Raw genomic sequence first — 16992 nt, 5'->3', positions numbered from 1 at the left:
AGACACAGCCATCGATTGTGTGAGACAGTCGGCAGAGACAGGCGGTTAGCAGGGGCGGCTGCACGGCGACTTGTTCTTTACCTTTTTCTCTTTGAGGGGCAACAAGGCCCCCGGTCTTAGCTCTCTGATTTGCGGTTCAATTCGAGTGCCGGGCTCTACCAAATTTTTCACCCCTACATCCTTAACTGTGCACTTCTGGAAAACCTGAAGAGTGAAGAAAAGTGAAGGGGGGGAGTGGGGACAAGGATTTTGGGGGGGAGGAGGAGTTTGAGTGTCTTCACCACGGCCACAATCATAAAAAAAAACAAAAACCCAACCTGGTAAAATTATATTTAAAATCAAACTCTTAAGGCAGCTGTCGGTGAAAATCATTGGGAAATCACCATGGGAAGAAATGTTAGGCAGCCCACTCCCACAATGCAAAATCAAGGACACCTTAATAGAGCCGCTGGTTGAGTGTGTTTGTGTTTGAGTTTGTGTTTGAGTTTGAGTGTTGACGTGCGTCTAACCTGGAGCTCTGCCATGATCTTGTCTCCTTCATCCTCCTCGTCTCTGGAGACAGACGTTATAACCGGGGGAGGGGTAGGAGGCTTTGGCTTGGTCTCTGGTGGGACCTTGGTGGGCTTGGGTTGGGGAGTGGGAGGTGGGACCTCCTCGTCACCGTCCTGCAAGGTAATGACTAATTCGTTACTTTTCTAAATCCCCTTTTCCACTGGTTAAAAAAACCACCGACATCTGGACTTTTGTCTGTGATGGGAATGGATTCGATCAACAAGCAACATGACAAAATAGAAAACTCCTCTACTGGCAACTGGAAAAGCGTTTATCACCTTTTATTATTATAATTAGAGGAGAACGTGCATGTATTGTAAATATTTTACTTCTGTATTTTTCTCTGCATATTCCACATTTCACAAGATGTCCTCTGACCACACTGACCTGAGCTGAGACGGACTCCTTCCTGCTGGTGAAGACCACCTCCCCAGAGCGAGTGGTGGTCATGCCGGAGTTGGAGCCGGGGTAGGTCTTCCTGGGAGGAGGCGGCGGTGGGGACTTGCTGGCCTTCTCGGTGCCTTGCTTGGTGACAGTGTCGATGGGCGCCGGCTTGGTCTTGGAGGGTCTCTCCAGCACCGGCTTGGCTGGTTTCTCCAACGCGGGCTTCGGCAGTTTCTCGGGCCCCTTTTTGACCAGTTTGTCGGAGTCAGGCTCGGACCGGAGCTCGTCTGTCACACACATCAATTAAAGTATATTAAATTACACATGAATTTAGAAATTAAACATGTCCATATTTGTGTCGTCAAGTAAACTTCTTTATATCTGTACCTGTTGGTGACTCTACAAGACTGTGGGTGGCGGCTTGTTCTCCGCTGGCAGCAGGGGGCAGTGCTGTGTTCTCGTCTACCTCCAGGCTGGGGATGCCCTTCATCATGTTGGCCTCGGCCTCCTGCAGGATCTTCTCAAACTCTTTCCCGTTGTAATGACCCAGGTTCTGCCTCCTCTCTTCCCACTCCTTCTCCGCTGCCTATACATTTATAGAGAAGAAGAAAGAAATAGAGAAAAATGAGTGAGGGAATTTTATCCTTCTTTATGTGATGCTAAAAACCATCACAACTTTGCTATGCTGGATAACAATGGCCCTCTCCAGGTGACTACACGTACCTCTATGGACATTGCTCTGCATTTGGTCTTTTCCTTATTGCTCTGCAGCTCCTCTATGACAAGATCCTGGTTGCCATTATTCACAGAGTTCCCGTTTGTCTTCTTCTGACGGTCGGGGCTCGGCGGACCCACGGACGCACCCTTGGGAGATTCCCGGCCTTGGCCTTTGGGACTAGGGACCTGAATGGGGCTGGGGGTGAGCGGGGGACTGGGCTGAGTGATCAGGGCTGCAGACTGCTGGGACTGCTGCATGAGCACCGGGGAGCTCTGGACATGATGGATGACCACCGGGGAGGAGGGCATCACCTCGGATCTGACGGTGGAGTTCTGGGGATCCAGTGTGGGAGAGGTGGAGCTGGGCTGAGCTTCAGCGAGAGGCTCTGACGCTGCAGCTGCAGGGATGTTATCCACTGGGACATTAGCAGAAGGATCCGGACCCTTCTGGGAAACTTCACTGGTGTGTCTGCAGAGAGGAGAGATTACAGAAATCCATTTTACATCCAAAATTCATATTTACGGTTTGTTGATTTCTCATCCAGATTGAAAATTCACCAAACCCTCAAATAAAGTCGACAAATAATGTTGATTAATTCTGACAAAACTCCACAAAAATGGTTCGGTTTTGCGACCAGACATCACTGGGATAGAAGACAAGAGAGTCATTGAGAGAACAGAAGAGAAAAGTGAGAGTGGGTCGGGAGTCTGTGACATATTAAAATGGAAATGAGGTGCTGCAGTGTCCAGCGAATTAATTCACTCATCGGTTCAGTGAAGGCGATGGAAGTAAATCGAGCTGGACACCAGACTCCTCTGTCCACACGAGGCGACCTCTCTGACGGGATGAGGGCCGGCCTGTCGATACAATCAGATCGCACAATCTCCCACAACACAGACCCTGTGAGTGGCTCCGCAGAGAGATTTTTGATTTCATCTTTGAGTCCCTCGCAACCTTTGTGTCTCCTTCTGACATGCACTGAACAATGGACATTTCCCTGATATTTTCCAGAAGGGCTGTATGTGAGAACGCAAAAGCCAGAGTCAGTTGCTCTGGACATTTTCTGGAACCTTTCCTGAAAGCCCCCTGGTGCTTCCTGCATGTTCTACCCAGGCTCCACCCCTCGCCTGAATATTCTGGACATTTTCCTGCTGCCTTGTTTACACGTGAAAAGCAAACATCACATCTGAAATCGGCTTTTGAATTTTTACCTCCTCAGACCGCTGAGTGTGTCCGTCAGGCTCTTGACTCTCTTCAGCATGCTGTCCAGTTTGTGAGGCTCCTCCTTCAAAAACTTGACGGCTTCCACCTCCACTCGGAGCACGGCCCGCATCCTGGTCTGAAGAGCCGGGAACTCTCCTGAGGAAACACACACACAGAGAGACAAATCCTCAGAATAACATTTAGTCACGACATTACAATTCATATTCACCTCATCGACCAGCTCACTAAGCCACCGTGACCCTGCACAACTGTACAATGGGATAAATTACAACCTTTGGAGTGGTTCTCCCAAAAGTGAATTTATTGAAGTAAATTATAACATACCCTGAGACAAGATAAGAGTCCAGCCTGTAAGTCTGAGAAACACCCATCATATTAAACACTGAACTGGCTCAGTGAGCGACACATGTTTTACCTCCTTCTTCGTTCTCGGTTCAACAATTTTTTTCTGTCTTTGTATATATTTGACATTTCATAATATTCTGTATATTAATGGAAATATCCCCCAAAAATATTGGTTTGAACCATAAACGGAAGAGACATATAGGAGTATGGGTTATAAATTCTGCCTCCTCCATGTTAGTGGATGGGAAATGAACCAAATAATGCTTTTAAACGTCAGGATTGACAGCTTGTCAGCAGTCGTCTTACCTTTGAGTCCTGCCAGAGATTCTCCCACCTTCCTCAGAGTCACTGCTCCCTCCTCCACGTCCTTCAGGGTCACGACCCGGTGTGTCGCTCCTGGGTCCTTCTGCAGAGAGCCCACATACTGCTCCAGGTCACTAGAGAAAAAGAAATAAAACGCACAACGATAAGTACAAAAAATTCAAACCTTGAGAGGAGTCACGTCTCTTAAATAAGTAGGTTCGAACCCAAAATATTGTATTTAGAGCAAATGGACATAATATCTGATTAATGAAATCAATAATCAAGAATATCCATGCAAAACATATATTTAATGTAATTTAATTCCACTTGAGGCACCGCTTTGTTCGTGATATACTGACATTTTTGTACTGGAACACTTTTTTATGTGGGGAAACGGACACAGAGAGGGAGAACTTTACATAAATCTTTGCATTTTATATACTCTTTACAAACACCAGGGGGCAGGGTACAACCATCCATCCTAAAGATCATGCACTGCTACTGATCGGGCAAAGGTGAAAACAAATTTGTGAATATGGACGGTGAAAAAACGATATGTAAAATATGCACAAGGATTAACATTAAACTTTTCCACTGCGCTCTGCACTTCCCTGTCTGAATCAGATTGCTACGACGAGATTGGATTGGATCTCTTCCCGAAACCACAAATGTTTACACGCCGAATGAAAGCTCATTTGTGACAGAGCACTTCCTCACGGAGAAAGCACATCACGCTTGCCTCACAGAGAAAACCCTGGCTACTCTGAGGGGAAATGTGCAGGAACGATAACATTGTGTGCAGTGTGGGATTGCAGGAGAGCGACTAAAATGGTGTTTCATTGTGGCCAAGTACCCTCGAGAAACACCCTTTTTATAGACGTCCCCTGAAGGGAGTGGGGAAGGCAAGAGGGAGACCGTGTGTTAAATGTCCTGCGATGTCAAGGCCTGTTGGTTAAAACAACGATGATGGGAAATTCCAGCTGAGGACAAAGGAAACAGATTTTCCTTTGGTATCAAACCTCCCAAACGCAAACACACAACAGAACATCTCCATATTGTATATTTACAGACACTCTAACAAGGTATTCAAGCTTTTGTTTGAAGAACCATCCTGTGCTTTCGTATTCTTTTTAATGTCCTGTTAATTACTGAGAACTCCATTAACAGTAGAGTCTGCAATTACAGGATTATAATGAGTCTAATTAAGCAAGCCTGGTCATGCCCTCCACAACATTTCCTGGGAATCCATTTAGTTGTTTTTGCATAATCATGCTAACTAACAAACAGACGCAGATTTAAACGTAAACTTACGCGGAGGAACGTAAAATAAACCGCTTGCCCTGCTCGAATTTTCGGGGGCATTTTGCTTTTATTGATAGGACAGCGTAAGTGTGAAATGGGGAGAGAGAGAGGGGAAGACGTGCAGCCAGTAGGGGCTGGGTCGGAATCGAACCTGTGTGGCTCAAACCTCTGTATTTGTAATTTTATTTAAAGTTAAGGCAAACTGGGGCAACCACTAGCTCCCCTGGTGGAGCGGGAGCCCCAGCTTGCCCTCACTTTACACAGAATCACTTTTTTTTGTGTGATTTGCATGTGTTATATTGTTAATTGTTGGATAAAAACTGAGCTTAGTTTAATTAGGAAAAGTAAAAAGAGCTCTGAATGTGTCTCCTGTGAACACGTGTGATTGGATCTCACTTCCTGCTCCACATGCAAATAATCACGTACATCATTTGTGTTTGTGGTGACTAAATTGTGTTGTTAGCCAATCTGAGTTTACAGATGTGTCCCAATGTCACTGTGTGTGCGTGTGTATTTTCCCAACTCCCATCAGTAGATGATCAGTAACTAAAAGCCTAATTCACATAATTCCACCTGTTCATCTCCCAGTCTGCGATCACTGTGTTTACTGGAGCATGCGCTTCGTCGTGCCGAGCTGCAGCGAGACAACACTGTTCGACCTGGCGTGTAAACATCCAAATAAGATGAACGCTCCCTGTTGGCAAGACGCTGCAAGTGAATTAAAATAAGAGCAGGGTTGTGAGTCTAGTCCATTGTTGTAGACTGCAGCCACTGCTCTGCCTGTAGGAACCTGTGGGCTGTAATTTGAGGGCGTTGGCGTGTCAACGAGTTTAGGGCTGAATAGCTCAGGTGAGCTGATAAAAATGAAGCCTTTTGGGGATTTCCTATAAATAGAGGCACCTTGACAGGAGCTGCTTGGGTGTGTGTGTGTATGTAATCAGCTCTAATTCTTGTCCAGGACTCTCACGAAAGGAGTTTAAACCAGCAACAATAAACTTTCAGTAGCGAATACTAACAACCGCATCTGTCCATTGTCGCCTGTATAGAACACGAAGCCTGCTATGGAAGCAAAGCAGTAAACATTGAAGAGACTTACCCAAGTTGAGTGAGGACACACTCCTCCAGTCCCAGGTACTTGTGCCTGTCCTCCTCCACCAACGATCTCTGCCTCTGGACCGGGTCCTCCAGACGCCGCATGGCCTCGACCAGTTTAACACTGATTTCCTGCTCGGCGCGCTTCAGCTGAATCCGCAGCGCCTCCTGGTTCTGGAGCTGGAGGAGGAAACGCACAGTGGAATAAGATACTGCAGCGCCTGCGCTCGCAAACCAACGTGCGTAGCTTTGAAAATGTCATTCAGAAGATGCACGGTCCCTCACATGCATGCACACAGGTGGATGCCTGAACAGGACTCACCACCTTTTAAAATTAATTAAAAAGGAGAAAGAGATCTTGCCTGCAGCTGCCTCATCTGATGAAGCTGCACCCTGAGGTCAGAGACGTTCTTCCTGAACTGCAGGAGGTTGACTTTGAGAGGAACCGAGGGCTTGTCTGACGGAGCTGCGTGGATTTTAGGAGCCAAGACAGGGGAACCACCTGGACCACAGGGGAAAGAAAACAATATGACCCAAGTAAAAAGTGTAAATTAACTTATATGTACATGTTGAAACTTTAAGGACCCTTTGGAGACTTGTCCATAATACATCTGATTTGCACTCAAGTAGAAATTACACTGAAAACGATTGTAGCATCAAAACCCAAACCCTCACTCCATCATCCTCTGACTTTACTTTGCAAATCAGATCCAATAAACTTTACTATAGATAACTATAAATAAGAGGAGAACAAATACAACCAAATACATTAAACGTATACTTCTCAGTCAGGCTCTACTCCAGATGCTTGTGTAAGGTTGAACGTGTCTGAATACACGTTTCCCTGCCGACCCACTGGTCTCACTTAATGCTCCTGATGTGTAATAACGACGACTGTCCGAACTCTCTGTGGCGTCATCTTCCCTGCACAATAAGTGCAGATATACGGAGTCTCATATTGGCTGCACCCCTGAAACGTCTGTCAACGGATTTCTGCATCTCAGTCGTCACTGGAGACGGAGACGAGGTTGAAACCATGGAAACTGAGGGGAGTAATATTTGAGGTTTGGGCGAGGGTCCCTAAATGGCCAACAACAATCGTAATTTAATTTGGTCTAGATTCAGAGACTCCAATATGAGTTTTGACTTTAATGACACTTAGGATGAGCATCTGGGTTTATTTGATATCAGTTAATAAATCGATCCAATCCATACTTCCCCATTTGGTCACTTAGCCCTGAGAGCAAACTTTAATGGTTTTCATGGGAACTATTTTATGGTCTGACCACATGTACTAGTGTTAAATTTTTAAAATGTCTTTTTTTTTTTCAGCCTTGAGCACAACAAATGAAATTTCATTCAGCGTCATTGTGTTGGGTTTGAGGCATAAATCTCAAACATGGATATCTGAAAAACATTATGAACATGAAAAATAAAACCAAAACTACACGGCCGGATACCACCAGATGCAAGTCACATAATATTTTAGGAGCAAAATATATAAATAGATATAATGCTCATGCATTGTCTAATCAGAAACACTAGATCCTTTAGAGAAAGTTGTGTCTTTGCTCATGAGTCACACAACTGGTCAGGGGAAGTTCAGAGTCACTCGGGCAGTGACAGAACAAACCTTTGTCTGCGTAATCCTAAAACTCCATTCATTCTGTCGACCTTACAAACAGACTGACAGCTACCTGGACCTGAAGTACAGGTTATTGTGTCAACTCCTGGTTGTGTTTCTGAGCCTTGGGGACACCGGGTCCATCAAAAGAAGAACAGAACGCTGCGTGGTGACACTGAGGAGGCACCGAAAGGCGAAAACACGAGGTTGATCAAAGAACAAGTTTTCTGATGTTCTGAGGATTTGCTCAAGCACAACATGTAATCTGTCATGAGATTAACTCAGAGACTGTTGTGTTGTGTCTGCCGCTCGGGAGGTAGCAGATCTTTTTTTTAATCGAACCCGGATCAGCCTGCAGAGCGGAGGCTGAATCGCTGAATCATCTCGGCAGGCTGCATAAGTAACAGCTTCTTGTTTTAAGAAGTGCTTTGAGGGGTTTGCTCAGCTGGCTCTTGTCTCTTAACTCCTATTAAACTGGATGTATGAGGCGAGGGGGGGGGGGTTGTGAAGAAATATGAACTGATGACAAGCAAAGAAGCCCGACTTTGTTTTCCCTCCCTCCAACAGTGCTCATTGCAGCCTGTTGACAGACACTGATGCGTGGGCTTGTCTGCACAAGACATTCTGGTGCTTAAGCTCTTGTGCGAGTCCCACTCACCTGAGCTGTGTGCACTGTGGGCTGGAGATGATGTCTTCGGTGGTCTCTCGCTGCAGCCAGAGGGAAAAAAATCATTAGAGCAGGATTTTGAGAGTGACAAAAAACAAAAACTGTATTTTTGGTCACTTTATATTCAGAGGTTAGTGTCGGTGAGAGCAAACAACGTTACAACCAAGTGTGATGGTGAAAGAGTGACGAACCAGAGAGGTTAAAATGATGTTAATGATGTTAACGGGGCCTCAACCGTGTGTGCAACGCGCCACAGACACATTCAGAAGCTTCAGATTAGCTGCAAACATTAACACCAGGTCTCCGCGGGGAGGATCGAAATGCAGAGGGGTTGAAATGCAGCGAGGTAAACCAGGGTACATCGTGGCCATTTATCAAGAGGGCGAATGAGTTCAGTATCAGATCCACAGTCAAACCCACTTCACTTGATGCTACTTCAACCTGAGTGTGTGATATGGCCATTACAGAGGGGATACTTTATCTCTCCTACTCTGGCTGGGTAGCCAGGCGTCTCATTTTAAAACTCCCCTGATGCCTCGCTCTGTCCTATACTGTGGTTGCTTACCTTGGAGGCTCCTTGTTGCCACTAGTGTTTGGCCCCTTTAAAAGTGCATGCTGAACAAGACCAGTCAAGCTGGCAATCTGTTGCTCCATAGCCTTCATTCGCTGTCTGCAGAAACATCAGAAAATTCTACTTTCAACACTGAGGCCTACTGGATATCACAGCTTCGCCCAGAATCAAACTGGGAACGACTGCAACAAAACAATCAATAGTTTTTAATGACCTCACAATAAATCCTTATCTTTGCGGTGATTTCATGGGTTGATTCCACAGCAGATTTGATTGATCAGCAATTATACGAATGAATAGTTTCTAAATCACATCTGAGCGGCAGAACTCAAACAAAGGAAACCTTACACTGAGACTCCCTGGTTAAACTAGAGGTTGGAAAATAAATAAACGTTGTGATTCTTGACGATAAAGGAGATAAATAAAACATGTGTGCGTCTGTTATTCTAGTTATTCTATTTATCCACACATGCTTTTCCTTTGCCATCACTGTAAAGCACGCTGGCTCAACCCCTGTTGTATTTAACGTGCTGCACAAATAAAAGTGACTTGACTTGACCTGACCGGGCCTCATGTGAACGCAGCGATGCCGAACCGCAGCGTCGTGCAGCATATTTCACATGAATAAATTCTGTGACAGCGAGCGAGCCCCGCAGGTTTATTTTTGAAAGCACTTTCTCGTCCAAATTCCTTTCGCTTTTTTTCGTCACATTCCCAAGAAAATGTCTGTCGGTTGTTTCGGGGGCTGCCCAGGTGGTCCACTTCTGATCTGTCTGACTGATCGGGGCCATTTCAAATACTTTTTCAACCTGGTCAATATTTTCTTTGGTTTTCTGAAGTATGCATATAAACCCTTCTTCTCTCTCCCTCTCTCTATGTTTATGTGCTCTCAGTCAGAGAAGACAAACCTCATCCAGGTACTGAGAGGAATTCTGGATTATCCAAACTGAATGGAGTCGACAGAAGGATTGTTTTGAGTGCAATAATCGCAGAGTAACAGAATAATATACTGTGGGTTAATGGGGTTTTCAGATACGATCCTGTTTCACTATTTGGGTTTATTCGCTCTATAATAATTAACACTATGAGCCTTTAGGGTTTAAAGTGAGACAGGGAAAACAAGGGTCAGATATCTGATCTGGTTGTATACACAAACCAACTGTCGGCTGTACGTGTGAGAGGCTGTGTTCTCGTCTTCAGTCATGAATGATGTAAAGGAGCCAGAGTCAGGGATTGGAAATCAGCCGCTCGTTGTTAGGGTGAAACTGGGATGCAGAGTTAGTCCATGCTCCCATGCAACGTCTTAATCCTAATCTGAACAATCCAACCAGTCAATAATCTATACCATGCCCAGTCCCCTGAGGCTTACCGTGTCTGATGTTCACCAACAGGTGGAATGGGCCCCTGGAGGTGACCCGGGAGGTCCGCAACCACAGGTGAGGCCATGTTGTTCCGCGGCTTGGTCCCTGCTACTTCCTCCTTCCTGAAGGAATGGCGCACCGGTGAGCTCCGATCGATGGGAACCCCATGAGGAGGAACCCCGTGAGGAGGAACCCCATGAGGAGGAACCCCATGAGGAGGAACCCCATGAGGAGGAACCCCGTGAGGAGGAACCCCGTGAGGAGGAACCCCGTGAGGAGGAATACCATGAGGAGGAATACCATGAGGCGGCCCGCCGTGGATGTCAATCATCCGTACCTCAGCCATTCGGTGAGGCGATGGAGGAGGGGTCTTGGAGCCCAATGTAGGCAGCTGGCTGTTTCTGGACTTCTGCCTGTACAGAGAGGGGTGATCCATAGAGTCTGTGGGGCTGGGTCCGCTGTAAGAGCTCGTGGAGCGAATGGAGGCACGGTGGAATCCCCCCATTCCATGATCTGGACTGTCCATCCCAGGGTTGGGCTGCGGTCCGTGGGAAGAAGCCATGCTCAGTCGTCCCTCCTGGAGCAGGTACGGATCTGCATACAACCCCTCATTTCCCCTGGATAGACTGTGGCTCTTCCCCCCCATGTCCTCATCAGGCTTGACGTCCCGTCTCTCCAGGATAGCGCTGGGACAGGGCGAGATGGAGCGCACCGTTTGGTTGGCACTAGACAGTCGCTCCCTCGGGATAGTGGCGCTGCCGGGTAGGGAGCCCGGCCGAGGGCCAAACGGGATTCTGGAGGGGGATGAGGGCATGGAGTGGGGACTCTGGGGGAGCACTCCCTGCAATGGATGGTGTGCTGGGGGACCCATGGGGGGTTGTCTCAGAGGGTGCTGTCCATCACCGTGCATCTACAAAAGCACAAAAGGATATAAACATCATTGCACATTCCCAGAAACAAAACCTGTAATTATTACTACTTCAAATGCAGCATAAAAATCCCTCACTTTAAGGATTAGTCAGTGAAGCAGAGAGCCTGAGCTGCTGTTTATTTTGTATATATCTTGTATTTCTGGACTTCAGTCGCCCTTGAAACCAAAGCATCCATCTCACTCCGTTTACACTGTTACTTTTCAAAGAAAACACACTGTCAGCGTTTCCCTCCAGAAGCAGAAAATGGTTACTTGCACGGCCACTATCTCCGGGTGCACAGCATTTCACTCACAGTCCTGGGTATCATACCTCCGGGCTTCTATCAAACTGTATCACATTGCACGAGCACCAGATTCTTTCTTTGCCTTGGAAAGTCTGCAGCTCTTATCGAGTTGAAGTTATTTATTTTCTCATCTTCACACAGGATCACTTGGCCTTTTAAAAAAAAAAAAAAAAACGACTTTTCATGTGCACCTCCCGGGTCTCAAAGGTAGGTGGTTAATTTGAAAAAGGATCTGTCCGGCACAGTCTTAATTAAACAGTCGGCTAATCTGGGTCACTGCTCTTCAGCCCCCCCCCCCCCCCCCCCCCCCCCACAAAGGACCCTTCAAGGCTTAAACGTACAATAACCCTGACCTCATTTAACCAGAGAGGTTTCCCAGGTCAGAAGAAACACGAGCGCTCGGGCTGTAGATGGTAAAACTACAACAAAGGATGTGAACAGTTAACAGCTACAAAGAAGAGGTGACGGTGAAGGAAGTGAGGTTAATGTGGTCAGACTGACTCATGAAAGTTGTGTTATTGTTATATTCTGTAGGACTGTTTTGACATTTAATCTACTGCTCACTATCACTTGTGGGCACAGTGGCTGCTCAGTTACCAGAATATCACAGCTCTAAAAGTTTATCTATCAACTGTGGAATCATACAAGCAACACTAGACATGTTATATTCACACTACACAATATTATCTGTACGACACATGCTCTGGGTTTGAGTGTATACGAGTAGTGGGACGTAATGTCGACGTGAATCATAATCAGACAGTTTGAATATTAATATTAATGGAATTTTCTATGTAAACGCAAACAATAACAACTACACCAGGACCCACGGACAAGCACGACAACAATATAAAGTAAATATAAAGTAAATATGTACCTGAGCTAACATATATAACAACCGACGTAAAGTGTGCGACCTGTGGTAACGTGATGCGTTGGATACCATGACACCGCGAGGAGTGCTGCGTTCAAGGCCGAATCTAATCCGTCTTCCTTCCTGTCTCACCCTCTGCTCCTGCCAAACAAACCAACTATTGTTCCTTCGAGCTGTGACTCATCAGTCACACCTACAGAAGAAAGACGAGTAGAAACTCCACGCAAAGTTGTTTCAGGAAGTTCTGATGCCGTTTTTGGACACTGTGATTTTCCTGTGCCGTCTTTATATGATTCTCCCCCCCCCCCGGTGCTGACACAGATTAACACAATGAAGACAACAATGAAGTGGGTGTGACACTTTTGTGGGCGTGTAAATGAGTAGATGTGTGTGTGTGTGTGTGTGTGTGTGTTTGAAAAACAACAACTGCTCAGATTGTACAGTAACAAAGGGCTCAGCCTTGGCTGTGATAACAAAGGAGAAAAAGTAAAAACTTGCCGGCAATAGGAGAACACACAGCCCATAAATCTGGCAGCAACAAGTCTGACCAAGCAGCAAAAATGTAATAGGAAATCTGAGCAGCACACAGCACCATTAAACCCTAATGACTTTCACTATCCAAAGAGAAAGGTTTCACTGCACAGGGGTAGACGATGTTTCCAAAAAGTCATATCACCATTTTTTTTTATCTCCACAATCATTCTTCCCAGAAGTATGTCATGCATGAAAGAGACCCTATGATAGTCACGTGATACAAGTTTGGCCAATAGAGCTGATTTGCTGAATCCAATTTAATCATCTAATTATTCTCCTGGTTTGTAAACGTAGATGTTATCAGAGGAGACCATGTGTAAATGTCACTGAATGTCACAATCTCTAGGATTTGCTTGAAAAGAAGATGGTGGACGTCTTAAAGGTCGATTCTCCAAAGCACTAAATAACATCTCTGAATGCTTGGTCGATTCCAGCCCCAGCCTCATAAGAAACCCTTTGTTCCACATCGCTGGTCGATCCCAAACAGATGTTTCACCTTTAAAACACCAGCCATTCCTAAAATATCCCTAAAACACACAGATTTAGTCTGTACAGCGTTCACAAATCAGTGCTTTGAGACAAAGCAGGGGAGTAAGGGCTTGAAAAATAAACACACGAGCGACCGTGTCAGGGAATCAAGAGGCCGCGTTGAGCACATTTGGTTTGAATTTGACTGGTGGGCTTTTTAAAGACCTCGCTCTCTTGTTTCCAGCAGCTCGTAAGTTTTCCGTAATGAGAGGCAGCGTGTCTGGGAGGAGGAGCAGAAAAACGTTACAGATGAGGAGAAGCTTTCTAAACTGATTTAAGATAAGGGCAAAAAAAGCGTCAGATGCAGCCAAGCTAAACAGATAAAGAGAAGCTGTGGTGCCAACATTCAAAGAGCTGGATGCCGGGCTGCTGTGAACCTGTGATGTGATGAAGAGGAGGATTGACGAAGACGTTTAACTTTTTCATCTTGGGATAAAAACAAAAATTTGATCGATTGCCCAAACGGAGAACAGATCAGAGGTCCGTCAATAACTGAACCTCTGTTTACTAAATATCTCCTGCAGGTATGTGTACAAAACATCACGTCACACAGTCACTATTGACTATGAATACAGAGAACTGCTTTGGGCTCAATCCCTTATATAAGTACCTATTAATATTTCAAAAATATTTATGCCGTTTTCATCAAATGACACAACAAAAGATGCTTTACAAAAACACTTTATTCTGACAGTCTGAAGCTCGTTCTCCTTATCGAGTTACGTCTCAGTGACGGTGTGTATGTGTCCACCTGATGTCTGTTACTCACGGTGGTTTTCATAACCACAGACGGCTCTATTTGACCAGAAAGCTTTAATCAATAACAGAGCTTAGAATCTGATCTGAGGCCCTGGCATTCCTGCAAGACAAGAGGGACACTCAGCAGATCTGAAGTACACCCGGATAACCTCACCCCCGCACCCCCTCAGCCCCAGGTTGTTTGAACAGGTGTACAGCTCATTACTTTGTGATGTCTGCCCTTTTGCTCCGAGAGCCAGGGTTTCTATTTTATTATTAAGTGAGGTCGCCAAGGAGGGAAATACAGAAATAGACCAAAAAAAGGTTAAAGAAACACAACTATATCCAGTCCGAGGAAAGATCTACAAATGCCAAACATAGAGAAGCTGCTCACAACAAGAGTCTGCTGTGTCTGTGTGTTTGTCAGGAAAGTGTCTACAGCCACAAACAAGTTCAATTATCTCTGTTTAATACAGACTGAAATGAAGTTTAAGACCAAACTTGCGGTGGAAACACACACGAAAAAGTGAAAATATACTTCTTCCAAGTAAACAACACATTTATGACTCATCTCGATCCCCATTGTCCCGAGCTTGAGAGACTTTCAACAGAGCAAACCACCATGAGTACTTGTTATTGTCAGGCCACTTATGGTTAAACTTGCAGTTTCATAAACTAGCAAAACCAGGTTGGCTAGAAATGCATAAATTTAACTAAAAACAGACAAACGTTAAAGCACATACTGAAGTCTTCTTTTTCCATCTGGTAGTTAAGATACATTTTCACGGACCCATTCAATTTGAACTCAAGACAAACTTTTGAAGTTTTAAGACTGTTTATGAACCCACAGCCACTTAATAATCGGACTCTCTCTGTCCTGTCATTGACTAACCCCGGCCTCCACACCCCACAGCCACGTCCCACCCTCGCAAGTGTGTCAACGGCTGCTGGGTTAAACAGTGACAGAACTAATGACAAGAACCGTCTTCAGTGTTTTTCTACTTCAAGCCTGGATTCCACCATTGTTTGCACAAGAGGCCTTTAAAAAGAAGTCGCCTTTGAATTTCCTCCAGTTCATTGAGTGCAAGTTCAATTTCTCAAATCTGCATTTAGACCAAGTGCCAGAGTCATTAAATAGCGATACTGTAAAAAGTTTGCAACCTCTCCTGCCCTTAGATAGTTTAGTAGCAATTTGTTTTTGGCTTCATCAGATCCGTCTTTTTAGCATCTTTTTAATCAACTGTCTTTAGGTCCCATCAGATCTGTCACCAGCAGAAAACCAGTGTCTCTGCAGCACTTCACCATCTGAACCCAGACTCCGTAAACCACAGACGGCTCATCATCCCTTTCAGTTTTATCAACTCCACTTCATACTTGTATATGACATGTACAGTCTGTGGTGATGGGAGATTATAGCTGAAGGTTAATGTCATTTCTTCGCTTTTTTTTTTGCATTTAACAACAGCACTGCGCCGCCGCCTGGAAATCAGCAGCAGGCGGAGAGGAGCAGCGGGTTAGATAAAGGGTCGCGTGGATTAGCGACGCGGATTTGAGGAGGAACGTTCGAGGAAAGGGCTTTTTTTAGGTGGGGGGGGCTTTTGTTTCGTTACATCAGCAGGAAACAAACACGGACCGGAATGAGAACAAAGAGATTAGAGCTCATATTAGGGGAAGAATGAACAAGAGAAATAGTCGGGAGAATTGTCCCTTAAGCGAGCTGCAGCAGAGCATACAGGCGAGGCCGAATCACCGGCCCCTGGGAGAACAATATGAGACCCCCCTCTAAACAGATTAACAAGAGGCAGGGGGACATTCCTTCCCTTAACTGCAAACAGGATGTGAGGACAAGAAGAATTGGAGGCTGGGGTAACTACTTGTATCTGCAACAGGTCCCTGCAGCTGCTGCTGTTAACAAGATAATCATTGTCACTGCCGTGTTAGCGGCTGTTACAGTTCAGTACTCACCCTGGCATCGCCGTTGGCAGGTCTCGGCCCGTGGCTGAACGCCTGTGCCGGGTCTTTGTGGTAGACCTTCAGGCAGGAGTGGTCCGTGATGTTCCTGTAAGGAGAAGACGTGTGCCGTGGTAAGAATAAAGCCCAGGTATCGCCGTCAGAGAACGGGCGGCCCTGCCTCAGCCCTGATCTCCTCAGCAGCCCTGCCAGGGGCACGTACCCCGACAGAGGCTCAGTCAGTCCTCTGTTACGTGACATCTCCTCTTAATTCACAACCTACATAAACACGTGTCGCAGCTACATAAACTGAGATCCTGTCTTTCTTTCGCAGCTCCCTGTTCTCTCAATGCAGTGTTGCACCCTGGACACCTGCACTAGCCTCGAGGAATCACGAGACAATTTTTTACAGCCCTGATAAAGTATTAGTCACAGAGTACACATTGCGCTAGAGCAGGAACTCTGGAGGCAAAGGGGCAAAGTCTTGAGTTGTATTAATGACTTGTTTTTTTTTTTTCTAAAAAGAAACTCCAACAAATGGCTGTATGCGGTGTCTGCGAGTAGAGTCTGCTCACACTGATAAGACACGCAGGTGAATACCAAACCAGGGAGGTACAAGAAAGAAGAAAAGCAAAGAGCTAGTGTGTGTGTGTGAGGGGGGGTGGGTGCTCGTAAAGGATGCACACAACACACTGCACAATATTTGTAAACTACACTTTGTGCCTCAATATGACAAAGCTCAAACTTTCCAGAGTCAAACTTCCACCAGAGGAGAGAGGACAACAGGCAGCAAAGTCTCTCAAGAGCGCTCTTCAGTTTGCTCGGATATGTCAGAGACATTTTGCTGCAGGGCTTCCTCTCCATATAACTTTCTTTCCTATTAAGTTTTAACACTGAGGGGAAAAAAAGAAGTGAGACGCTTTCCTGGCCAGTGACACTTCCTGTGCAGGGGGGGGAGTTTAGACAGGAAGTGCTCAGGGAGGGGAAACGGAGGAAGAGTTAAACTATGG

At 45.7% G+C, this 16992-nt stretch overlaps 1 protein-coding gene across 14 annotated transcripts in view; it reads right to left on the bottom strand.

The window, feature by feature from the left end:
* Positions 1–16992, bottom strand: part of si:ch211-285f17.1 (sickle tail protein) — a 108817-nt gene that overhangs the window by 6507 nt on the left and 85318 nt on the right. For 11 of the 14 annotated variants that reach the window (XM_034571904.1, XM_034571906.1, XM_034571903.1 and 8 more), the window contains 13 exons: positions 15998–16091; positions 10152–11053; positions 8777–8881; positions 8203–8252; positions 6283–6422; positions 5925–6100; positions 3530–3660; positions 2866–3013; positions 1660–2122; positions 1324–1522; positions 940–1223; positions 510–665; positions 82–204 (listed from right to left, as the gene is read on the bottom strand). In XM_034571904.1, coding sequence (XP_034427795.1) covers positions 82–204; positions 510–665; positions 940–1223; positions 1324–1522; positions 1660–2122; positions 2866–3013; positions 3530–3660; positions 5925–6100; positions 6283–6422; positions 8203–8252; positions 8777–8881; positions 10152–11053; positions 15998–16091 — 2971 coding nt within the window. The remainder of the gene's footprint in view (positions 1–81; positions 205–509; positions 666–939; positions 1224–1323; positions 1523–1659; positions 2123–2865; positions 3014–3529; positions 3661–5924; positions 6101–6282; positions 6423–8202; positions 8253–8776; positions 8882–10151; positions 11054–15997; positions 16092–16992) is intronic. The other 3 variants (XM_034571901.1, XM_034571902.1, XM_034571900.1) reach the window with 2 other exon arrangements.

Source organism: Hippoglossus hippoglossus, chromosome 20 (assembly GCF_009819705.1).
Source record: "Hippoglossus hippoglossus isolate fHipHip1 chromosome 20, fHipHip1.pri, whole genome shotgun sequence".
NCBI classification, from domain to species: domain Eukaryota; kingdom Metazoa; phylum Chordata; class Actinopteri; order Pleuronectiformes; family Pleuronectidae; genus Hippoglossus; species Hippoglossus hippoglossus.
Note: the sequence above shows the minus strand (reverse complement) of the source record. Positions and strands in the feature narration are given on the sequence as shown.